At 58.8% G+C, this 24199-nt stretch overlaps 3 protein-coding genes across 7 annotated transcripts in view; 2 read left to right on the top strand and 1 right to left on the bottom strand.

The window, feature by feature from the left end:
- Nucleotides 1–3665, top strand: part of TOP3A (DNA topoisomerase III alpha) — a 32965-nt gene extending 29300 nt beyond the window's left edge. For all 3 annotated transcript variants that reach the window (XM_045526908.1, XM_045526909.1, XM_045526910.1), the window contains one exon: nucleotides 689–3665. In XM_045526908.1, coding sequence (XP_045382864.1) covers nucleotides 689–867 — 179 coding nt within the window. In that variant the 3' untranslated portion in view covers nucleotides 868–3665. The remainder of the gene's footprint in view (nucleotides 1–688) is intronic.
- Nucleotides 3666–7654: 3989 nt separating this feature from the next.
- MIEF2 (mitochondrial elongation factor 2) lies at nucleotides 7655–12953 on the bottom strand. 2 transcript variants are annotated; one of them, XR_006729006.1, is made up of 5 exons: nucleotides 12748–12953; nucleotides 10562–10715; nucleotides 10184–10346; nucleotides 8219–9714; nucleotides 7655–8088 (listed from the first exon to the last, which is right to left on the bottom strand). XR_006729006.1 is itself a non-coding variant. In XM_045526907.1 (4 exons), the coding sequence occupies exons 2-4, from the start codon at nucleotides 10706–10708 to the stop codon at nucleotides 8624–8626; spliced, it is 1401 nt and encodes a 466-aa protein (XP_045382863.1). In that variant the 5' UTR covers nucleotides 10709–10715; nucleotides 12748–12953; the 3' UTR covers nucleotides 7655–8623. The 2 variants fall into 2 exon arrangements, 1 of the variants encoding a protein (XP_045382863.1); XM_045526907.1 differs by having other exon boundaries at nucleotides 7655–9714.
- A 1037-nt stretch (nucleotides 12954–13990) lies between these two features.
- The window catches only part of FLII (FLII actin remodeling protein), a 12830-nt gene continuing 2621 nt past the window's right edge, over nucleotides 13991–24199 (top strand). Inside the window, exons 1-20 of one of the 2 annotated variants that reach the window (XM_045526902.1) lie at nucleotides 13991–14156; nucleotides 15807–15917; nucleotides 16230–16301; nucleotides 17542–17622; nucleotides 17940–18025; nucleotides 18109–18270; nucleotides 18621–18724; nucleotides 19057–19232; nucleotides 19312–19469; nucleotides 19867–19951; nucleotides 20287–20434; nucleotides 20613–20749; nucleotides 20924–21136; nucleotides 21360–21539; nucleotides 22401–22483; nucleotides 22605–22679; nucleotides 22815–22898; nucleotides 22981–23152; nucleotides 23667–23771; nucleotides 23854–24045. In XM_045526902.1, the coding sequence (XP_045382858.1) occupies nucleotides 14094–14156; nucleotides 15807–15917; nucleotides 16230–16301; nucleotides 17542–17622; nucleotides 17940–18025; nucleotides 18109–18270; nucleotides 18621–18724; nucleotides 19057–19232; nucleotides 19312–19469; nucleotides 19867–19951; nucleotides 20287–20434; nucleotides 20613–20749; nucleotides 20924–21136; nucleotides 21360–21539; nucleotides 22401–22483; nucleotides 22605–22679; nucleotides 22815–22898; nucleotides 22981–23152; nucleotides 23667–23771; nucleotides 23854–24045 (2487 nt within the window). In that variant the 5' untranslated portion in view covers nucleotides 13991–14093. The remainder of the gene's footprint in view (nucleotides 14157–15806; nucleotides 15918–16229; nucleotides 16302–17541; nucleotides 17623–17939; nucleotides 18026–18108; nucleotides 18271–18620; nucleotides 18725–19056; nucleotides 19233–19311; nucleotides 19470–19866; nucleotides 19952–20286; nucleotides 20435–20612; nucleotides 20750–20923; nucleotides 21137–21359; nucleotides 21540–22400; nucleotides 22484–22604; nucleotides 22680–22814; nucleotides 22899–22980; nucleotides 23153–23666; nucleotides 23772–23853; nucleotides 24046–24199) is intronic. The other variant, XM_045526904.1, reaches the window with a different exon arrangement.

Here is a 24199-nt window from a genome sequence, read left to right as displayed (position 1 = left end):
GCTCCTGTTTTTTAAAGGAGTCAGTCTCCGGTGGTGACTGTAACACCAGCTCTGCATGTACAAGAGGAACCCAGGGACTCAGTAAAAAGCATCGGCCTTAGAGCCGCCTGCCAGTGCTGCAGGGACAAGAGACAGCGTTGCTGTGACAGACCCACATTTTCCGTGTGTGAGAGCAGTGTGGCCTGCACACTTCAGGAATACCAGGGCCACTCGTCTTCCTACTTGGATGGAAGTGGCATCTGACTTCCAGGCCAACTGATGGATTATCCTGGTTGTCGGCTAGCCAGCAGCTATAGGCCTGTTTAGGGTCTGGAGAGGTCAGAGCTCAGGTCCCCTTGCATGGCAGGTAGAGAGCAGGCTGTAGGTCACAGACTGCTTGTCTTTGCTGCCTGCTTGGGTTTCTACCTCTTATAAAGGGCCAGCACAGTGACACCAGTGCCCCCTTACGAGGGCAATGAGCATGGGACAATGTCTCCAGGAGCTTAGGCTTCTTTAGAGGAGGTGTCGGGTCACATAAGATGGAAAACACGTCCTATCTTGAGCTTATGGTGAGTGAGGGGGGCCTGGCCTGTGAGGTATACATGACTGAGTAAAAGTTGGGACATGCCCCACCCAACACATGACCTGTATTTCTTGCCACTTCAGTGTGTCTGTTCTAAACTCGGTCTTCCCCTAACTCCTTCCACAGGGACTTTGGGAGCCCCACCGTGGCCAGGAGGGAGAGGAAGAACCGAGGGGCCAGAAGCCAGAAGCAAAAGACCCCGGGCCAACTCCTCAGACCCAGCGTCTACAGCTAAGAAACCCCGGAAGTGCAGCCTTTGCCACCAGCCTGGACACACTCGTCCTTTCTGTCCTCAGAACAGATGAGGGCAGGGTAGGGTAGTGAGGGCCAGTTTCTCAGACCTGCCTCCGGCCCCCTAATGAGTTAACCAGGACCAGGTGGCCGTTCGTTGTCTTGCGAAGGTCAGCGCTACTGGACAGGGGCCCTCTGCCCAGGGCTCAGGAATGACCGTACCCACTGCTGAGAAGTCACACATCTGCTTCCTGTGACCCTCTGCCCCAAGGATAGTCACTAGTTAGGCAGGTCACAGTTAGCAGTAGACACTGGTGCAAAGCAAGAAGTGCCCCAGCTACTTAGGAGGCTGGGGTGGGAGGGTTGCTTCGTGAGCCCAGGAGTTTGAAACCAGCCAGGGGAACATAGTGAGACCCTGTCTCAAAAAAACAAAAAGAGGCTTCCTTCCCTTGCAGAACCCCTGAGTGAGCAGCCAGCACTGGGCAGGCTCTGGAAAGCCTGGACATCCCGAGGAGGAGGGTGTAACACAGGGAAGTAGCCCTTGTTCTGCCTGCAGAAGCAGCTTCATTCCCTTTTCACCTAAAAGCCGGGACTCCAGAGTCCGTGTGCCTCAAGAAAGAATTCAGCCCTGCACTCTGCCCAGTGACAGTACAGAGCATCCAGGGGACGTTTGCAGGAGTGACGGGCACGAACGCCGGCCAGTGCTACAGGGAGCTCTCACCCTCGGGCCTTTCACAAGCCACTGTTCTGGTGGTCCCCTGCCAGCCCACCTGTCCGTATGGCAAGCACTGAGCCTGCCTTCTTTCCACCTCACAGTTTGTCCCTTGGTGCTGAGAAAATGCCCAAGGCGAGACTCAGAACACTAACTTCCCGTTGCCCGTGCTCCAGTGGTGCTCATGGTCCTTGTTCGCCTTCACAAGAACATTATGAATAACGTACAGCCTCATGGGCTCTGTTGTACGGTTTAGGAGATGAGCAGAGAGGAGGTGCGACTTGGTCAGAAACTGGAACTGTTCTCTGGTCTTGGGATTCTCTGCCCATACCCTCCAGTGAGACCAGCGGCTGTGTCCTGGCTGCCGTCTGGGAGGAATTTTTACAAGTGCAAATTCTTGGAATTGTTCCTGGAGCATCTCAGCCAGTGGTGTGGGTCATGGCCCTGCATTCGTGGGCTTTTGCCCTCCCAGCCCCCAGCAACCACCAGTCTACTTTTTGTCTTCCATCTATCAGTTTTTGGGACATTTCGGTTGTGTCTGCCTTTTGGCTGTTGTGAATAGTGTTTCTGTGAACATATATAGGAGTGTTTGATTATTTTCAGTTATTTTGGGCATATGCCTAGGAGTAGACTTGCTGGGTTATATGGTAACTCCATGTTTTAACATCGTAATGCACCACCAAACTGTTGCACGGTGGCTGCGCCATTTTACACTCACCAGCCGTGCGCGCAGATCCTCATCAACAGTGTTATTTGTTTTTTTTGTATCATAGCCATCCTGGTCGGTGAGAAGTGGCATCTCATTATGGTTTTGACTTGCATTTATCTAGTGACATTGACCATTTCTTCATGGGCTTACTACTAGCCATTGGTATATATTCTTTGGAGAAATGTCTATTTGAATCCTTTACCCATTTTTAAATTGGGTCATTTTGCGTTTTTGTCGTTGAGTTGTAGGAGTTCTTCATAGACTCTGGACACCAGGTGCATTTGTGGTGTTTCCACAGGTAACTCCTTTGTGTGCCAAGACCACGGACTGCAGGATTGGGCTGCACCATGGAAAGGGCCGGGCCTCTAAGGTTGGACAGACCCAGGCTTGGCCCCCAACTCCCCTGGCCCAGTCTGCTACCCTAGGCATGGGCCTTTGTCCCTGGAGCCTCAGTGGCGTGTCTGCAATGGGGTGTTCTTATTCAGCTGTGAGGCTCTCTGGTGGGAGGTTACAGTCGGCTCAGTTGCAATTAAAACTTCGCAAATGAAGCCTGCCTGCACGGTCAGGTTAGCAGCATGCGGTGCAACAGGAGATTGCCCCCCCAGTTAACTGGAAGTTTGGGGTTTTTTTTTTTTCTACTCACCCACTCATTCACCCACTCACTGACTGGAGGTTTTTGACCCTCGTGTTGAACCCCATCTCCTGCAGCTTGTGCAATGCAAGACCAAGAAGAAAATGATACGCATTCCCCGCCTTGCTGGGCCCGACCAAGATTGGGCACTGGGCAAGGAGTCTCATGATTTCAGCCTCCTGGCTGCCTGCAGGACAGCATCTGTCATTTTATGGAGGAAACCAAGGTTCTGGTGGGTTAAGTGCCTTCCCCTACCAAGCATCTAAGCTGGCCTTGAAACCTAGTGCCAGCCAGCCACTCCCCTGGAGCTAGGGCCAATGTGCCCAGCAGCGCTGGTGCCCACACCTGAAGATGCCAGCTGCCATGACACCAGGCAGAGACCCCCACTGTCCTCTGGGGTGAATTCACCACCTGCTTTTCCTAGAATGCAGCCAAGAACTTGGGGTGTTCACATTCAGCTGGATTTTGTTCAGTGTCCAGGTGTCTCGGACTAGAACACAAGGTGGCCCCGGTTCAGCTTGCTCACCTGGGTCTTAGACCGCCAGCCCACACACTGGGAGAGCATCAGTGCCTGCAATCTGAGCCTGGAAAGTTCCTGCAGAAGTCCATGCAAGCGAGTGACCCTGTGAGTCTGGCCTCCCTGCCTGCCAGAGGCCTCAGCCCGCTGAACTAGCTGGGCCAGATGTCTCGGGAAGTGGCGAGTGGTGCAGAGATGATCGGGAGCGTTGGCCAGTCATGGGTGCTTGCCTTCTGATAGGCTTGGGTTTTGTCCACTACAACCTTAGCTTCCTCAATAAATTGGGTAGGTTTTTTTTTTTAAGGCGTTTTCTGATTACAAAAAAAAGTGAATGTTACAGACATAAATGGTATACCAGCTTGAGGGTTTCTCATTTCAGGGGGCAGAGGTTGGAGCACCTCCCACCCACCCCTGCCCTAGAGCCTCCTCAGGCTCTGGTGTCTGTGCCTGGGGGCTCTGAGGTGTGACCTCAAGGCCCACTTGAAGGATTCCCCCCCTTGGAGGCAGGCTGGGGAAAGGACCTGTGCAGAGGCAAGGCCGCACCCTCCTCGAGTGCCTGGGCACTGCTTCCAAGCGGGTGTACTTCGGGGAGGCTGGGGCCAGCAAGACTTCTGTAGCTGAGGGCTCCTCAGGCTGATGATGAAGTGACTTTGCTCTTCCTTGGTGCAAGTGACAAAGTGTCTGCACTGCTGGTGGGAGTATGAGTCAACACTTTCACTTTTCCATTCCAAAGTCAATTTGGAAGTTGCAGTATGGAGTGGCAGCGGGTGCATTTATTTCCATTTCTCAGACCCAGCCACTGACCTTTCTGCTCTGCTCCCCGCTATTTGGGGCTTGGGTTGGGAGGAGGTGTGTTTTCTAACCTGACTAGAACCCAATTTGGCCCAGTCCTTCAGGATCTGAGCAACATTCGAATGCTGTCCGCTCGCAGGAATCTCTTAATGAGAAAGGTGTGTGCACAGAAACTGTTCAGAGTTGTTTTTCCTTTTTTTTTTAATAGCAAAGATGGAAGCCAGTTAGACAGGTAAGCTCTGGGGAGATAATGATCTCCCCTTGAGGGACTGCCCTGTAGCTAGGTATTGGAAGAAGTGGGTTTACTAAAAGGGGACATTTTCTATTTGGTGAGTTTTATTCAGTTAGCCAAGATGATCTATAGGTGACTTTTTAAATTAATAAGTTTCTATTCTCCATTTTGCTGTGCCCCCTTCCCTCCCCGCCCGGTCTGGTGATCCCTGCATTCTGAGCAAGTAGAATCATGTGGCCACAGGCTGTGCCTCACCACAGTCTCTTGGCTAGGGGTCACTTGGTAAAGCTAAAACAAGCAGTTGGAGTGACACGTTTTGCCGCCACAGTGGAAGGTTCTAAGCACAAAGACATTTGGGGCCTGGGCTGAGTCCACATGTGGCTCCCACAGGCAGGCAGAGCTGGAATCGTCCTCGGGTCAAAGGGCAGAGGGTGGGATTTCCCAGCAGCACGTCTTGCAGCTGGTGGGAGCCCAGGACCGTGCCAGCCCAGGACGCAGGTCCTGAGAAGGCTCCTAGCAAAAACGGTGGCTTGTGTCCAGTTCTCCAGCTAGAAATAAAGCCCCCGACATTAACGAGGTGATGTAACCGTGAAATTTCTCTCCCTTTTAACTCATCTTGGTTTTTTCCCTACAAAACCACAGAATGACAAGAGCATTCAGAGCTGCCGGAAGCAGTTGGCCTCCACAGAGCGGCCCACACCAGGCTTGGTGGGGCTGGTTGCCTAAGAAGGGTTCTAAACCAAGCTCACTTCCTGGACAGCAGCCTCCGGCCTCGTGACCAGTGGGCTCGCCTGGCACCTGGGAGGGCCTTGCTGTGCTGGGGCATCGAGAAGTGGAAAGGGCAGGGGCAGCGAGGCCCAGCAGTTTCTCATTCCAGGGCAGTTCACTGTGTGCCAGGAGCTGGGTCAGCGTTGCCACCCCAGGTAAACCTCACAGCCACCCGGGATGTAGGTGTCCCCGATTCCCCATTTTATAGATGGGAGGATCAAGGCACAGGCTTTGCCCGGGCTGCTCCCTTGCCGACCCTCTGCCAGTAAAATGGCTCAAAGCACCAGGGCCCAAGGCCCGGCTGCAGCTCCTGACCGAGAGACTAGAACAGGCCCTGACTAAGCCAGTCCCCCACCGCTTGCCTCTTGCTGCAGCCTCTGTGCCTCGCCCTGTACCTGGAGGCCTGCATCACCCCCACCCCACCCCTGCCCCATACTGTCATGCTCCCCTTGCCTCCTGCAGCCACAGTGGGAAGGGGTAGGGGCGTCCCCCGAGGAGATACAATGGTGTGGGAAGGGCTGAAGCAAGTGAAAAGGGCCCGGCTGCGGTGGCCAGAGTCCCCATGGCCCAGAGCCCTCCCCAGGCCTCATCTGTCATCTGTGGTGACAGGAAGTGAGCCCGACTTTGGCTCCTGGGGAACGCTGAGATGCTCTGGCTTCTCACCTGCACGAGGGGGGCTGAATTTGCTCCCTACTTGTGGGGCCACACGGAGAGGCAAGGGAGGTGGAGAAAGGAGGTATCTGAACTGATGGGACCTGGCTGAAGGGCCCAGAAAGGGCTGGCCGGCATGACATTGGGCTTGGCAGTTAGCCTTAGAAACAAAACTTGAACTAGTTGGTTCCCATTGCTAAAGCAAGACTTCACACTAAGACTGTTAACTTTCTCCCTCCACGTAACTTACTTGTTACGGACTAAAAGTTTGTGTCCTCCACAGATTTATATGCTGCAATCCTAACTGCTGAAACCCCTAAATTGATAGTGTTAAAAGGTAGGGCTTTTGGGAGGTGATTAAGTCATGAGTGTGGGTTTCACATGGTTGGGCTCAGTGTCCTTCCAAGAGACCCTGGGGAAATCCCTCCCCCCCCCCGCCCCCCCGCCACCACGTGAGGACACAGCTAGAAGGTGACACCTATGAACCAGGATGCAGGATCTGTTGGTGCCTCGATCTGGGACTTCCAGTCTCCAAAAGTGTAAGAAATAAATTTCTGTTGTTTCTAAGCCACCCAGTCAATGGCATTTTGTTACAGCAGTCTGAACAGATTAAGGCACTACATTTTATTTATTTATTTTTTTTTAATTTATTTTTTATTTATTTATTTTTATTTTTTTTGAGACAGAGTCTCACTTTGTTGCCCGGGCTAGAGTGAGTGCCGTGGCGTCAGCCTAGCTCACAGCAGCCTCAAATCAAACTCCTGGGTTTAAGCGATCCTACTGCCTCAGCCTCCCAAGTAGCTGGGACTACAGGCATGTGCCACCATGCCCAGCTAATTTTTTCTATATATATTCCTAGTTGTCCAGATAATTTTTATCTCTATTCTTAGTAGAGACGGGGTCTCACTCAGGCTGGTCTCAAACTCCTGACCTCGAGCAATCCACCTGCCTCGGCCTCCCAGAGGGCTAGGATTACAGGTGTGAGCTACCGCGCCCTGCCTATTTATTTATTTTTTTATTTTATTTAATTTTTTTTTGAGACAGTCTCGCTCTGTTGCCTGGGCTAGAGGTCATGGCGTCAGCCTAGCTCAGCAACCTCAAACTCCTGGGCTCAAGCCATCCTCCTGCCTCAGCCTCCCGAGTAGCTGGGAGTACAGGCATGTCCCACCACGCCCCGCTAATTTTTTTCTGTATATATTTTTAGCTGTCTAGATCATTTCTTTCTACTTTTAGTAGAGACAGGGTCTTGCTCTTGCTCAGGCTGGTCTCGAACTCCTGACCTCGAGCGATCCTCCTCCCTTGGTCTCCCAGAGTGCTAGGATTACTGGCGTGAGCCACGGCACCCGGCCCAAAGACACTACATTTTTTTTTTTTTTTTTGAGACAGAGTCTCGCTCTGTTGCCCCAGCTAGAGTGAGTGCCGTGGCATCAGCCTAGCTCACAGCAACCTCAAACTCCTGGGCTTAAGCGATCCTACTACCTCAGCCTCCCGAGTAGCTGGGACTACAGACATGCGCCGCCATGCCCGGCTAATTTTTTGTATATATATTTTTAGTTGGCCAGATAATTTATTTCTATTTTTAGTAGACACGGGGTCTCACTCTTGCTCAGGCTGGTCTCGAACTTCTGACCTCGAACGATCCACCCGCCTCGGCCCCCCAGAGTGCTAGGATTACAGGCATGAGCCACCGCGCCCGGCCAACACTACATTTTAAAATAAACCCTACCACCTCCAAACTGATCTCAAGGCCTCTTGCCAAGCTGCCAGGCCAAGCCACAGGACTTTCAGAAAACCCCAAACAGCCACATGTGACAGCGCCAAGACCCCTTTACCCAGCACAAGTTACAAACACGTTAGAATTTTTTCCTTTTATTCTTGTTCACATTCTTCAAGGCATAGCTTTGTTTCAGCAGGAAGAATACCAAAGACAGGAGGGGCACCTGGGAGGAGAGGTGGAATCTCCCTCCTCTAGGCCCCTGCTACTTCTGCCCGACTTCAAAGTCAGAATACAGACATCGGCTGAGAGCAGTTCACATGGCACACTGCAGGGGCCCCGTCTGCGCACCAGGCCTCTCTAGAAGGGGCACATCCTCTGCTCCCCAGTGGGGCCAGGAGCGACAGTGGGACACCCCAGCTGCGGGCAAGGCAGACAGTACAGGGCCTCAGCTCCCCCCAGCAAGTAACGGCCCTCGGCTGCCTGAAAACTCACCTAGTTGGGTGGGGAAGGCCTTCCCCGGAGGTATCAGGTGGGCAGCAAGTCACACTGAGCTCCTGCTCCGGAGCCTGAAGAGAACAAGAAAACTAACCGCTCAGAAGACATCGGGAAAATGCCATCCTCTAACAACCAAAAAGCTGTCCTCCAGGGACACCAGGTGACTCCGGCCCCAGGGGATGGAACAAACATGATACTTACACCTGGCACCAGATGCCTCAAGGTGCCTGGAGCTGGTGCCCAAGGAAAGCATTAAATCACTCTCAGCAGAAAAACTGAACTGCCTTCATCCCTGCCTCGGATGGCAGGAGCCACATTCTATAAGTGGATTCGTTGCTGGTGATGATGGGCAGAGCCCAAAGTCCTGGGGTTGACCCCAGAGGAACTCGAGGCTCCTGCGTGAGTGGCTGGCACTCCACACTGCCAAGGCAGCCCAGCTGCACTCAGGTGACGGTGACCCAATCTCCAGGCTCAGGGATCCTGGTGATCACAGCCCAAGCACACACCAATGCCCTGGGTGGGGTAATGTACCCTCTTTCATCCTGGCTAAACGCAAGAGAAAACCCACTCTCCAAATCCCTGGGAGACGAGCACAGCTCACCAGCATCAGAAAACTTGCCGGCCACCCCTGTCCCCACCCCTCTGGAGCAGCCTCTCAGGTGCCTGTAGGCCACTGTACAGTGCGTAGCCAATGTCGTCAATCTCCTCCTCGCACAAGCTGTCAAAGAGGTTCACGCAAGGGTTGAAGTGGCAGGGCAGGCTGGCCCGCTCCAGGCTGCCGATGAGCAGCTCCAGGGCCTGCAGGAAGCGCTCTCCCAAGGCCGCCTCCGCCCAATCCACATCCTCCTCACCCAGATGCAGAACCACTTGGGTCAGGTGGCTCAGGCCCAGCAGTCCCAGGGCCAAGTGGCCTCGACAGATGCCACATAGCAGCAGCAGCAGCCGTCGGCGGGTCCCAGAGTCATGGTCATCTAGGGCCCGCAGCCTGGCAGCCTCTACTGGGTACAAATCCTGCAGCCAGAGGTTCCCAGCCAGCCCCTCCAGGGGCCAGGCCAACAGGAGGCGGTCGTCAGCATCGGCCCCAGGGACTGCCACGAGCACAGCTGCTGTGAGCTCCAGGCCCTCGTGCTGTACCTCTAGTAGAAGCTCCTCCGAGGCCAGGCTGGGCCGGATCAGGCACCCGAGAAGGCTGCCGATGGCTGGCCAGTTGACGGAGGCAGCCAGTGCCTTGCGGAGCAGCTCCAGCAGGACGCGGGAGGAGAGGTAGCCTCCCACCAGGAAGCGGTCCCAGGGGCTGCTCCCTCGGGGGCGGAACTCAAGCTGAGTCCTGCGCACAGCCCAGCAGCGAGGGTCCCTCGCCACAGTGTCCACACCCGGCACCAGGCTCCACAGGCCCGGCTCCAACACCAGCGGTACCAGGAGACGCACGTGGTCGGCGGCCCCCGCCTGGAGCCCATCGTAGAGCGGCCCCTGGGGCACAAGTGCCCCAAAGGGCAGTTCTGAGAACTTGCTCCGCAAGTAAGCCTGCAGCTCCAGGGCAATGTCACCAGCCAGCTGTTTGGCCAAAGCCACCTGGGCTGCTGGGATGGTCACGTGGTCCCGCTCAAACGCCAGCAGCTTCTCCTGGAATGTCAGGCACAGTGGTGCTGGAGAGCTGAGCTGAGGTGGCACCTGAGGATCAGTATCTGCAGGACCCTCTGCAGATTGAAGGGACAGGGAACCAGTCAGAACAGAACCCTACCTGATGACTAGCTCTGTGATGTCCCTGCCCCTCACTTTCCTCATCAGTTATGACGCCTGACAAAGCACTTAGTTCACATCCTGTCATACAGTGAGCACTTGATGAGCAGTGCTCGTTGTCCCAGAGTCCATCACCCTGGCCCTACAGCTACGACAGCTTCGTGCAAAGTGGGAGAGGTCCTGCCCCTCTCCAAGCCTCAGTTTCCCCATCTGAGGCTCCCCACTATCAATGCTGTCACCTCGCTCTGGTAGGAGGGCAAAGAAACACAATCCCCATTAAGTGTCTGAGGAGCCCATGGCCTGGAGAGGGGAAGAGACATGGGTAGGGTCACAGCATCCGTCAGCGACAGAGCCTGGGCTGCATCTCCTGAATGTGACCACCAAAGAGGTACCCACCCATGTCAGAAGGCAAGGGGTGCCACTCACCTGGGGCAGAGGGCAGGGGGGCCGGGGGCAATACAGGTTGGCTGAGGGCAGCAGGCGGGGGCCGGGGCTGCAGGTTCGGTGTAGCCTTTAGAAGGCTCAGTTCCTTCCAGCTGTCCCCCTTGGTGTCATCCTCATCCTGTGGGCTAGTGGCCCTGTCAATGAACTGCAGGCAGAGGGACACAGATCAGAGCATCCGAAGCCTGGGCAGCCACGGCAAAGCCCAGGGGCAAAGCAAACCAGGGTGCTGGGGAGAAGCAGGTGCCCTGGGTTCCAGCACCAGCCTTGGGTAGTCCCCACCAACCCTGGACTCTGTGCAGGCCCCAACCCTGTCATCCTCCTCTGGGAGCCTCAGGCATGACCCACCCAGCCTGGTCTTACCCGCTTCACAGCCAGGGTGGCAATGCCCAGCACGGCAGCCCCGCCCACACCCAGCACCAGGCGGGCATTGGCCAGGAGGAAGTCCACCACGCTGCCCAGCCCCTCGTCGCCACGCCGCTTCCCCCGTTTCTGGGAGAACTCTGCCATGGTCGGCCTGTAAGAGAGCCAGGGGTGCAGCAACAGCTCAGGCTGCGGGCAGCCAGGCTGGCAGCGGGGCCAGTGTGGGCGGGAGCTCTGGCTGCCATCGTGCTGGGGTAACAGTCAAGCCCTCGGGGGCTTTCTGAGAATGTCTCATGAGAAAAGGGCCACCCATTCCCAGGGGAGGACACCAAGGCCCTGGGGAACCAAGTGAAGTGCCCAAGACAGGAAGGGGCGGGGCTGCGGTTGGAACTTGGGCTTTGGGGCTCCAAGTCCCCATTTCTTGCAAGGAGATGGGGAGCGCCCAAGCCCTCTCCTCCAAACCTGCAAGCAACCCACCCCTGGAAAGAAGAGCTCACAAAGGCCCTGTGGCAGCTAGGGGAAGGGCCCATCACCCTCCACCCACCTTCCAGGACCCCTGACATCACCAAAGACCCGTGAGGTGGGTCTTATCATGACCACCCCTATTTTATAGAGCTGCAGGCTGCCAAACCACACAGCGAGTGCTGAGGTCTCAAACCCACGAATGCAAAGCCTCCAGATTCTCATCCACCCCCAGAGTCCAATAGGTCTTCCCTGTGCCACACGGCCAGGTCCTCAGAGGCTGCCTCTTCCAGGTTCCCAACAAGGGCCGGGCACAGCAGCCCTCCCTGATACCCTCTCAGGAGGAACCCAAAGCCCAGAGAAGACCAGCAATTTGGGGTCCCAGACAGCTTGCCTGGGGGAGCCTCTCAGACCTTTGGCAGGCACCTGTGTGATGCTCAGGGGCAAAGCCCCAAATCTTGGTAGCAGCCCCCAGACGCACAGCTACCAAGTGAGAGAACAAGCAGCGAGATGGCCCAGGCGGCCCGGGGAGGCCAATGAGCATGTGCAAGCCAAGGCCGAAGCCCCACTGTCAGGGGCAGCTCTAGAGACTGACCCAGAGGGCTGCCCAGTGCCCCCAGACAGAGGGCTATCTGGGCCTCTGGGGCTTGGGATGCTGTTGGGGGGCTCGGGGGTTATCCTCAGCTGCCAGGAAGCCAAGCAACAAAGAAGGTAAGATGAGGGCCTAAAGGCCAATGGCACAGGCAGTGGCAAGGAGAGTGAGCGACCCTGCAGTGTGTGGCTGGGTGGGGCCAGGCACTTGGGAAGTGGACGCAGATATCTCCCAGGGTCCAGTCGACCAAGCCCCAGCCTCAGGTTCTGCGAGGGGACACTGTCCTCAGGCACTGAGAGCTGAGGGGGATGTGTGACCACACCAGGCAGAGGTCTTGCTGGGGAGGCCTCAGAGATGACCATGAGGTCACAGCCTACTGGGGCACCAAGGACTTCTGTCCTCCCTGCTATGCTATGGGTGCCAGGGGCTCAGTTGCCAGGTGACAAAAGGCCTGGAGTAGCTGAAGACTGAAGCACTATGTGACTGAGCCCGGACACCCGCGCATTTGCCCCAGACTAAAAATAAGACGGGCTCTGGGGCGGTCCTAGGCCAGACGGGTGACCCACCACGGCCCCAGAGCCAGTTTCACCTTCCTCATCTGTGACACGGGGATCAGTATTGCCACCCACCCCCGGCGGGACCGGGAATCCACTTTGCAAACTGTAAAGCTATTTAAAGACCCTCCACCTGTCGAAACTGGGATTCAGCCTTGCTCTTGGAGGGGTCGCACAGGCCCCAACCCGCAGCCTTCCAACTCCAGGAAGGGAGAGAGGGCGTGGGTGGTTAAAAATAACCCAGCTGTACGGCCCAGCCCTGGATGCCGCCTGCCCTTACCCTCCTCCGCCAAACCCGCCTGCCCTGGGCCAGGGTTGAGCAGGCCACGCAACCACCCCTAGGTGGGCCTGTTGCAGCCCGGTTCACAGGAGAAGACACCAAGGCCCAGGGAAACCAAGTAAAATGCCCGAGACAGGAAGGGGCAGGGCTGGGACTCGAACTCGAGCCCTGGGGCCCCGAGCCCTCCCCTCCTTCCCCGGCGGAGACCGCGGGCCACGCCTCCGATCTGCATCCGGGACGCGCGCCACGCCCGGGACTGGGTGACCCCCGGGGCTGCCCCTCGGCGCTCCGGCCGTACCTGCGTCTTGGCGTCTGCGCAGCGACTGGAGGACGCAACGGGTCCACCGGGCCCCTAAGCCCGGAACGCCTGGGAATGGAACGTGAAGCACCCGGGAACCGAACGCCCAGGGCCCGGGGGAAGCCGCTGACCCAGAGGCATGCAGACAGGCAGGCCCTAGCTCCAATCGGAGCGCTGGACTCCCGCGAACAGGTTCCAAAATACTGCTCGGCTCAGCCTATGACGGGTAGGCCACGCCCCCTAGGGGGCGGGACTACCTGCCGCACTCCGAATTTAAAGGCGCCAGGCTGCATTCCGAGCTCGCGACAGGTGGTGTTAGTGGCTGTCCTCCGGTGGCCTGTGCGTTTGTAATGTGAGCCTTCGCTTTGGAGAAGGCTGTCTGGCCTACGCTCTTTCCAAGGCCTGGCAGTCAGGCGGCAAGCTGGCCAGAGGCCCGCGCCTCCGACCTCTTAGGTCACCTCTGCAGGAAGTCCTTGGTGGCCTCATAATTATCTGTGGGCCTGCTGGAGGCACACAGCTGGGCAAGAGAGCCCACCCCTGCCATCTGCTCCGTGCGACCTTGTGTGGGCCCTTCTCCACCCAGGCCTCAGTTTTTTCTCGTGTAAAAGGGGTAGACCCCTCTACTCCTGCGAAAGGTGGTCGTGCATGTATGAGCTGCGGCCCAGGTATGGGGCCTGCCACATGCCGCCCGGGCGGGGCAGCGTGAACAGCCGGACCGAGACGAACGCGGCTCTTCTGCAGCCCCCTTGTAGGGGGGCAGCAGCAACGAATACACAAGGGGTGCTGGCAGTAAGCGGGAATAACGGGCCGCTTGCCGGGCGTATGCTGCGTGCTGCCAGCAACACATGCATTTGTCCATTTGCTTCTGGCGACAACCCTAGGAAGCATTTCCTCAGGAAACAGAGCCAGAAGCCGGAGTTAGGCACCCGGGGTCCCACGCGCAGACACTTTCTGGGCCCCTGCGCCCCCGGGCCTGGGTCTGGGATCTCTCCGGGGTCACGGTGACCTTCAGCCGTGCAGCGGCCCGGCGGGCAGTGTCTGGACCTGCGGCCGTGAAGGCCTGGCCTGGGGCGCTGGGCTTTGAGCGCGGAGGTTGTGGAAGCCTCCTGCTCGAGCACGGGGGCCTGCATCCTCCCGGCCTCTCCAGTCGCCGCACAGACGGGGAAGCTGAGGCCCAGCGGGCCTGCGCCTCCCAGCAGAGCGACCCGGGTGCGCCAGGTGTAGGGCGCGGAGCCGGCTTCCCCTGGCGGCGGGCGCGGGCGGGTTAAAGGGGCGGGGCCGGCGCTGGCCCAGCCCGCGGCTCCCCGGGCCACCCCCGCGCCCGGCCCGGCAGCGAGAGCGGCGCCATGGAGGCTACCGGGGTGCTGCCGTTCGTGCGCGGCGTGGACCTCAGCGGCAACGACTTCAAGGTGAGCCGGGCGGGCGGCAAGCCGAGCCTCCCCGCGGGCCTTCCCTTCCGCCCGCCCGCGCCGGCGCCCGCTTCCTGTCCCGGCCGCCTCCGGGTCCTGCGCGCCGCCCGGGACCTCGGCAGGGCTGGGTGGGGCTCTCCCCCGGCCTCCCGCTGCCCGAGCAGACCACCGAGGCCTCCGCCCAGTGCCCGCTTGGGAAGGCCGAGGCACCGCGGCCCCCGGGCAGACGCCTGGGCTCGGAGTCACGCTGAGGGGCCGGCTGGGAGCCACCACCCTGTGTCCCTGTTCTCCGCCCCGGGCTGGAGAGAGGCATGGCGGGGTGGGTGAGCCTGTGCTCCCGCCTCCCCGCCCCTCTGAGGTCACACACCCAAGCCAGGCCCTGACTCAGGACCGGTGGCCAGGCTGCCCAGGGGCGGGTCTGGAGACAGCTCATCACTGCCCTGTCCCCGCCACCACCACTCCCATCCTGTGTGGTCTTGAGCAAGTCACTTCCCCTCTCGGAGCCTGGGCTTTCTCATCCAGCAAAGTGGCTTAAAAGTAGCCCTCTTGGACACAAGGGATGTAATGAGATTTGTTGGTGTGTCAGGCAGGTGTGCGAGATCTTGGGTGGCAGTTGTGTGAGCAGCTGCTGAACTGATATAGCAGGGGGACAGGGTCTGGAGCCCAGCCTGCCACAGCCAGTTGGCGAGAAGGGAGGTTCTAGGGACTCAAGAACAGGTGGGCAGTGTAGGACCAAAGCGGGGGAGCAGAGAAGGAGGGGAGAGGAGAGCTGGCCGGCCGGGGTTCAGCCTGGCCTGTGAGGTGGGTGAGGGGCAGAGTCTGGCTGGGGTCGGTTTAGGTGTGAGCCAGGGGCTGGGGCCGAGAAGGCGGGCAGGTTTTTCCTGCATTTACCCACATGTGTACACACCTTTGACACTAACAGCAGGCAGCCACCCCCTTTTCCCTGTCTCCATCCCCACCATCCTTACCTGAGGTGTCCCTTTGTCTTCACTGGACTGCGAGAGAGGCTAAATCACCAGCTGAGAATGTGGCCACAGGGGGAAGGGGGCAGCAGCCAAGGGCACTGATGGCACATGCTGCCCCAGACTTCATGCCACAAGGGCTGGAGGTGCTGAGGTGGGCATCCTCTTGTGGGCAATGAGAACGAGGCTGTGCCCGGGCAGGGTTGGGAACCATGGCCTCTGCACGGCAGGGTTTTGGTCCCACCATGAGTCACTTGTATGCTGATGGCAAGGTGAGGGCACAGGTGGGGCCTTCGCAGAGGTTCTGGGGAACCCCCACCCCAGGCAGCCTAGTCAGGGCCTGGAATGCCAGGTGAAGGGATTTGAGCCAAGCTAACCATGAATCGAGGTGCTGGGATATCACCTGGAACAGGCCAGTTTTGTGCTGGCCCTCCTGGGACTGAATCTAGCAAGAGAGACAAATCTTAGGCCAACACTTTTGTCATGTGGGGGCTTTTATTAGTCCCATTTTATGGTGAAGAAATTGAGGCACAGAGTGATGAAGTGACACGTTCCTGCTCTCACAGCTGGTGAGAACTGGCTCTTTTGCTCCCCAAAGGCTCCTGTGGGCAGTGGGCCGTGACAGGGAGTGGAGCAGGGACTCCACACTCCCAGACAAGCCTCACCATGACATCCTCCCACCCCCTAGGGCGGCTACTTCCCTGAGAATGTCAAGGCCATGACCAGCTTGCGATGGCTGAAGCTGAACCGCACTGGCCTCTGCTACCTGCCAGAGGAGCTGGCTGCCCTGCAGAAGCTGGTAAGGGCTTGGGTGGGCAGGGAGGGTCCCTATGGCTGAGCCAGGTGGGCAGAGTCTCGGAGGAGACAGGCAGCTTCTCCTGAGAGAGGAAAAACACTAACAGCTGTGTGCAGAGCTGGCAGAGAGGGAGTGAGCTCCCATCCTGAGAGGTATGCAAGAAGAGGCTGGGTCTGTGCAGGAGGGAGGCTGCAGACGTGGAGTTCACCTGTATGGCCAAGGGCCCTCCGGGATGGTACAACGTGGTGGTGGCAGACAGGGACTCTGGACACCCCACCCACCCCACTGAGCCTCTGCTCTCCTGTCCCTGCCCAGGAACACTTGTCCGTGAGCCACAACAACCTGACCACACTTCACGGGGAGCTGTCCAGCCTGCCATCGCTGCGGGTGAGTGCTGGCCAGGAGGCCACGGGGCCTGGGGCTTGGGGCTGGAGTCTGGCCAGGAAGTAAGGGCAGGGCCAAACCCCAGGGTGGGCCAGCATCTCTGCTCACCTCCATGTCAGGCTCAGGGGCCCAGGTGTCACAAGAGGGGCCGTCTTGTTGCAAGAAGTTGCAATACCTTGCGTAAAATAACCTATATGGATCAGAGAATTCTGTGGGGGAAAAAGGTTAAAAAAAAATCCAAATTTCCACCACTGATTTTGAACAACAGCTACGATATTAATAGCCAGTACAGACTGAGCAGCGTTCCAACTGTTCTATGTGGATTTTTTTCACATACTCCTGACCAACACCAGTGTCACAGAGGAGGCAACATGGCCACCAAGGCAGGTTACTTGGCACCAGGTCACACAGCCAGGCAGTGGTAGAACTGGGGTTGGGTGGGGTTTGGCCAGGAGGGTGCTCTGACATTCTGGAACATCAGGCCCCTGGCCAAACCCTGTGGGCCTCAGCAAGGGTCCTCTCATCCAAGGCCAGAGCCCTGGAGATGTAAGGGGCACAGCATCTGGACTTGGGCTCCCCGAGTTCAAAGCTGAACTCTGCCACTTCCTGGCTACGTGACCTTGGACAAGTCCCTTCTGCTTTCTGGGCCTCGTCTGCAAATATGGTGGTTGGGAGTGTCAGCGATGACCACATGGGGCAGCAGCGTGGTGCCGCAGGGACATTAGGCTGGAGAGTGTCAGGTGGCTGCCGTTGCTCCTGTCGTTGCTTGCAGTCACGGCACCATTCCCTGGCCCTGTCCACTCTCGTCCCTGTGTTTGCTGCACGTACATAGTGTGGGGAGGTTTCTGCCTCAGGGAAGACAAAGTGAGACTTTCTCCCAGTCCTCATTCTGATTTCTTTGGTCCAGTCGTCTCTTGTTCTAAAACCCAACTCAGACCTACACCCCCATCTTGCCTTCTGGAATTAAGAAGAAGGGGGCATTGTTTGAGCATAAAATGTTCCTGAGGGCCCTGTGCTGGGCTCTGGGGCACATTTGAGTTGGACTTTGACGTATGACTAGGAGCTCACTGGAAGGATAAGAAGAACCTGCGAGGTGGAGGGATTGTTTGAACAGATACCAGAGAGGGGACAGCACTCAGGCCTGGCCTCCGGTGGGCCTCCTGAGGTAGTCCTGTGCCCAGCCTCTCTGCTTCTTCCTGGGGGTGGAAGCCAGGAATCATGGACCCTTACGGTTTATCCCCAGGCTATTGTGGCCCGAGCCAATAGCCTGAAGAATTCTGGAGTGCCCGATGACATCTTCAAGTTGGATGACCTCTCAGTCCTGGTCAGTGTTACCCACCCACCTCGCCCTTGTGCCAGTCAGCCCAGTCAGTGCCCACGTACCATAAAAGTCCCTGGGGCCATTGTGATTCCATTTTACAGATGGGGAAACTGAGGCTTGGCATGGGCAGTGCCTCCCCTGAGGTCACTCCTAGAATTAGATCCCTAACTCGGGCACCCTTCCTGCCAAGGTCCCAGCTGTCTCCCTTTGGCCCTGAAGCTCCCTCATCTACCTCCCCTTCCCCCATGCCCTGCCTGATTCCGAGCCTGGCAGAGGCAGGGTGGAGACACCCCGGCCTGGGCCTTGCTCATTCCACCCAGGACTTGAGCCACAACCAGCTGACGGAGTGCCCGCGGGAGCTGGAGAACGCCAAGAACATGCTGGTGCTAAACCTTGGCCACAACAGGTGCTGGCGCGGTGGGGCGGGCTCGGGGCTGGGTGGGCCCGGGGGGTCTGGCGCTGACCCTGGCAGCCCCTGCCCGCCCGCAGCATCGACGCCATCCCCAACCAGCTCTTCATCAACCTCACCGACCTGCTGTACCTGGACCTCAGCGAGAACCGCCTGGAGAGCTTGCCCCCGCAGATGCGCCGCCTGGTGCACCTGCAGACGCTCGTGCTCAACGGGAACCCGCTGCTGCACGCACAGCTGCGGTGGGTGCCCCTCCGGTCACACCACAGCGGAAGCTGCCCCGGGAGTCTGGCCTGCCCCTTGCTCCCCAGGGAGGGCCCTGACCTTCCCCCTCAGGCCCAGCCACGCCACCATCCCTCCTGTGCAGTCGCCCCTCAGGCCCAGGCCCGGCCCCTAAGTGTCACACCCCCCAGTCAGTCCTGTCCTCCCATCTACCCTGCCCTGCAGCCACCCTTGGTCTTGTCCCCTCAGGCAGACATGGCCACATACCTGCCCTCTGGGCCCCAGGCTCTTGGGCCTGCCCCTCCAGGCCCTGTGCTCAACACCCCCTAGGTGGGCCCTGCCCTGCCCTGACTCTCTAGTCACCCTGCAGGCAGCTCCCGGCAATGACAGCCCTGCAGACCCTGCACCTGCGGAATACTCAGCGCACCCAGAGCAACCTCCCCACCAGCCTGGAGGGCCTGAGCAACCTCGCAGGTCAGGTCCCTCCGAGCTCTCTTGCTTCCTCGTGGTCAAAGGGGGTCGGACCCTGCTTCCTGGGCCACTTCCCAGAGGGAAAGGGATACGGCTATGTGGTGACTGTTTCTGTCATCACGCCCACTACTAATAACATCAAATCGTGAGCACTAACTTTACGCCTAGACCCACCCACGGTGAGGGAGTTGCTCCAAATGGACAGATTGGACAGAGAGGTTGTTACTTGCCTAAGGCCACACAGCCTGCAGGTGGCAGAGCTGGGGTTCACACTAGGGCTGGCTGCCCCTGGCTCCTGCTGTGTGGGCCCCAGCTGATGTGCCCCCCCACCCCAGATGTGGACCTGTCCTGCAATGACTTGACCCGGGTGCCCGAGTGCCTGTACACCCTCCCCAGCCTACGCCGCCTCAACCTGAGCAGCAACCAGATCACGGAGCTGTCCCTGTGCATCGACCAGTGGGTGCATGTGGAGACCTTGAACCTGTCCCGCAACCAGCTCACCTCACTACCTGTGCGTCCGGGGCCCTCGGGGGAGGTGGGGGTGCTGCTGGGCCTGGCCCTGACCCCCACCCCACCTGACTCCCCTCTAGTCGGCCATTTGCAAGCTGACCAAGCTGAAGAAGCTGTACCTGAACTCCAACAAGCTGGACTTCGACGGGCTGCCCTCCGGCATCGGCAAGCTGGCCAGTCTGGAGGAGTTCATGGCCGCCAACAACAACCTGGAGCTCATCCCCGAAAGTCTCTGCAGGTGCTGGGGGGCGGGGCTAGCTGGGGGCTCACAGCACAGAAAGCCACACAGTCACAGCCAGAAGCCACCCTGGGGTGCATCCTACAACACACAGATGGGCTAATGTGCCTTTGTGGATGAAGACCACAGTCCCATGCCAGCAATTCCCAGTTTGGGTTCCCCAGAGTACCCTTTGTGAGGGTTCTGTTAGGGATAAGGTCTGAGGGCTCCGGTGCCACATGAGTTTGGAACCCAGCTGCTTCCATCCCCTCTGGATGTCACAGTGCCTGCTAGCGTGGTCAGAGGCCCCCTCCATTCCTCTGGCCCTACCTGCCTCCCTTCCCCTAGGACTGGAAGTCTCCCCACCTTCCCCCTTGTCTGTCACCTCCCTGAGGCCCAGCTGGCCCTGCCCTCACAGGTGCCCAAAGCTGAGGAAACTTGTCCTGAACAAGAACCGCCTGGTGACCCTCCCAGAGGCCATCCACTTCCTGACGGAGATCGAGGTCAGGGCGGGCCAGCCCTCACTGAGGGTGGGGAGAGGGCTGTGCCCTGGGGGTGGGTCCCCAGCAGAGGCCTCCTGGAGGGGTGGCCAGTGCCAGGGTGGCTATGGGGAGAAGGTGAGCCACATCCCTGCATCCAGAACACTCTTGATAGTGTCATTTAAGCCCCACAACTAGTCCCAGAGGTGGGTGGGACAAGAACCTAGGTCCCTGGCCCCAGCCCCAGGCTTCTCGGACTTCACATCTGCAGACAAAAAGAGCAAGAAACCGAGTACGGTGTGGCTGGGAGGGACCCGGGGACCCAGCCTCAGCACCAGCTTTGCTTACCCATGGGGCAGGTCCTGGACGTGAGGGAGAACCCCAACTTGGTCATGCCACCCAAGCCTGCTGACCGCGCTGCTGAGTGGTACAACATCGATTTCTCGCTGCAGAACCAGCTACGGCTGGCGGGTGCCTCCCCGGCCACAGTGGCCGCAGCGGCAGCTGGTGAGGAGGGGAAGGTCTGGCCTGGGAACGGGGGCTCCTCTCTGGATCTCGCCTCATCCCTCTGTAAATTGGGTGGGATACAGCTCTCCGGACCTGGGGGATGGGCTTGGCCCCTGGTTGGCTGGATGCCCAAGGGGGCGGGCCCAGCTGGGGCTCAGGGGTTTGCCCCCCTCGTAAGCAGGGAGTGGGCCCAAGGACCCCCTGGCTCGAAAGATGCGGCTGCGGAGGCGCAAGGACTCAGCCCAGGATGATCAGGCCAAGCAGGTGCTGAAAGGCATGTCTGACGTGGCCCAGGAGAAGAACAAAAAGCAGGAGGTAAGCCAGGCCACGGCTGGGCTGGGCTCAAGGCAGCCTGTGTGACCTAGGCCAAGAGGGAGAGGGGACCATGGGCAGTGGGGACAGCACGTGCAAAGGCCCTGAGGTAGGCGGTAAGCAGAGAGACCAGCCTAAGTGGCTTCGTAGAGTTAAGTCGTGCACTGTGACCCCCAGGAGAATGTGGACACCCGAGCCCCTGGGGCGAAGGCGCGGCGCTGGGACCAGGGCCTGGAAAAGCCGCGCCTCGACTACTCTGAGTTCTTCACGGAGGACGTGGGCCAGCTGCCCGGCCTGACCATCTGGCAGATCGAGAACTTCGTGCCGGTGCTGGTGGAGGAAGCCTTCCACGGCAAGTTCTACGAGGCCGACTGCTACATCGTGCTCAAGGTGAGCGCTGGGCACACTGTGGGCCCAGGGCCCTCATCGCAGGTGGCTGAGTTCCGCCTTCCTGGTTCTGTTCAGCGAGGCCATGTGGGAGGTGGGCAGGCCAGGGGGGCTGGGCAGGCAAAGGTGGCAGTACATTCTGGGGCTGGAGAGTGGCCTCTCAGGGGCAGCCGGAAAGCCAGGATGGGCCCCAGTGAAGGCTGAACAGTGGTGCCTTGGCTCCTAGACCTTTCTGGATGACAGCGGCTCCCTGAACTGGGAGATCTACTACTGGATCGGAGGGGAGGCCACACTCGACAAGAAGGCTTGCTCTGCCATCCACGCTGTCAACCTGCGCAACTACTTGGGCGCTGAGTGCCGCACAGTGCGGGAGGAGATGGGCGACGAGAGCGAGGAGTTCCTGCAGGTGCCTGCCCACGAGAGTGAGGGGGGCGGGCAGAGAAGGGCCATCCGGGGAGCTCTCTGCACAGGGCTGGGTGGCGGGTGGGCCCAAAGGCAGGCGGGCGGGGGTGATGGGCAGGCGGAGAAATGAGGCCAACGATGGTGGGTCCAGGGTGCTGAGCAGGACCTAAGGCAGGGTGAGGTCAGGGAGGGTGGTGAGGCCAAAGGTGGTCAAAACCTGGGCCAGTGGAGGGGAGACCTAGAACAGGGGCTGGAGCTGGACTCAACCAGGATAGGATAAGGGAGCAGGCTGGGACCAGGAGCTAGACCCATGGGCTGGCACAGGCAGCTGGGCACGGGCTCTAAGGGGTGTGGCCCAGAGAGATGGGGAGCCAGAGCCAATAGCAGCTAGGGGGTGGGGCCATCCCTGGGTGCCAAGGAGGCTGGCCAAGGGTAGACCAGAGTCCAGTCTTGAATAAATTACTAGTCCGGTTATGCCTAGATACACGCGCGCGCACGCACACACACACACACACACACACACACACACACGCCTAGATACACGCGCGCGCGCACACACACACACACACACACACCCCGAGTTTTGCACCCAGATTTGCACTGTTCACAAACCTGCTTGCTCCTATACCCTGATACACACATATCTAAACACGCTGCGTGCATCTTTATGCACACAAATGAACACATTGTTGCATATCCAACCCTGTAATATTTGTTTAAGTTTATAGGCACAGGTCTTTTTTTGTTGGTAACATTATCATAGATTTATAGTATCCAACCTGTATACAACTCTACCCTGCCTGACAGGTGGTATTTGGTGGGAGAGGGGCCGCTGAGTGATAAAAATGCACACCCTCACACACAGGTGTTTGACAATGACATCTCCTACATTGAGGGTGGCACAGCCAGTGGCTTCTACACTGTGGAGGACACGCACTACGTCACCAGGTGAGGGTGTGTGTGGGGTGGGTGGTCGTGACCTGGACTCAGCTGGGAAGGGCGGGGAGGGTGTTAGTGTGGGCACCAAGGGCCCAACCTAGCCCTGAGCCACTCTTGACCTGCTCCCCAGGATGTACCGCGTGTATGGGAAAAAGAACATCAAATTAGAGCCTGTGCCCCTCAAGGGGGCTTCCTTGGACCCAAGGTGAGCCCTCAAGATGTGAGGTGGGAGAGCTTGACCCTCATCCTCCTCTCCACCAGTGGGGGCAGCATTAGGCCTCCCAGAAGGGTTCATTGCCCCACGCCCCATCACAACAGCCTCCTGCCCCTTCCTGTCCAGGTTTGTTTTCCTGCTGGACCGAGGGCTGGACATTTATGTGTGGCGGGGGGCCCAGGCCACACTGAGCAGCACCACCAAGGCCAGGTACGAGGAGAGCATGGGGGTTCTGGAAGGGGAAGGGGTGCAGGGGTGCGGGCCTCGCTGAGGGCTTTGCGTCCACCCTCAGGCTCTTTGCAGAGAAAATTAACAAGAATGAGCGGAAAGGGAAGGCCGAGATCACGCTGCTGGTGCAGGGCCAGGAGCCCCCGGAGTTCTGGGAGGTGCTGGGTGGGGAGCCCTCCGAGATCAAGAAGCACGTGCCCGATGACTTCTGGCCGCCGCAGCCCAAGCTGTACAAGGTGAGCGCAGGGCTGGCCTGAGTTCACCAGCTGGTTGGGGGGCAGGCCATGCACCTCTGTTGTGGCTGTGGGCTCCATCTAGACTTTGGTGGGGAGAGGGTGCCACCTTCTGGACAAGGAACGGCTTGAGCAACGGTCTGGAGACTGGCTTTGCGAAATATCCTGAGGGGGTGTGTTCCAGCAAGGTGGGGCTGGAGGGGGAGACAGAAGCGCCTGGGTGCCAGGGCTGGGAACCTGGCCTTAATTCTGTGGGTGACAGGAAGCCATGGGGGTTTTGTGAGCAGGAAAGGGACAAGTTAGAGAATTAGAAATGGCACAGGGAAGATGTTTAAAAGCCCTTCCACTGATAGGATATCCTTAAAACGACCTTGGGGAAGAGGGGGAAACAGGTCCAGACAGGAGCTAGCAGTGAGCCATACCGCAGGGCGGGGCCAGACTCCAAGCAGGGGCTGCCTAGGTGAGGCTCCTGTCCCCAGACCCCATCCCTGCCATGCCCTGCTCTTTCTGCTGCCAGGTGGGCCTGGGCCTGGGCTACCTGGAGCTGCCGCAGATCAACTACAAGCTCTCTGTGGAACATAAGAAACGGCCCAAGGTGGAGCTGATGCCAGGGATGCGGCTGGTAAGACACACAGGAGGGATGAGGGGACCAGGATCTTCTACCCGCACGGCCAGGTTTTGACCTCCAGCCTCCGGTCCCGCAGCTGCAGAGCCTGCTGGACACGCGCTGCGTGTACATCCTGGACTGTTGGTCCGACGTGTTCATCTGGCTTGGCCGTAAGTCCCCACGCCTGGTGCGCGCCGCCGCCCTCAAGCTGGGCCAGGAGCTGTGCGGGATGCTGCACCGGCCACGCCACGCCGCAGTCAGCCGCAGCCTCGAGGGCACCGAGGCACAGGTGTGCTCGCCGCTCCCCACGATCCTGCGGGCCTGTCATGCCCCGACCCCTCTTTGGTTCCATTACTGCCCTTCAAAGCTGGGCCCAAACCCACCTCCTCTTCACTAGACCTCTGCCCAGGCCCCGCCCCGTCCACCTGTCCCTCCTGCTTTCC

The sequence above is a fragment of the Lemur catta genome, chromosome 15 (genome assembly GCF_020740605.2).
Source record: "Lemur catta isolate mLemCat1 chromosome 15, mLemCat1.pri, whole genome shotgun sequence".
NCBI classification, from domain to species: domain Eukaryota; kingdom Metazoa; phylum Chordata; class Mammalia; order Primates; family Lemuridae; genus Lemur; species Lemur catta.
Note: the sequence above shows the minus strand (reverse complement) of the source record. Positions and strands in the feature narration are given on the sequence as shown.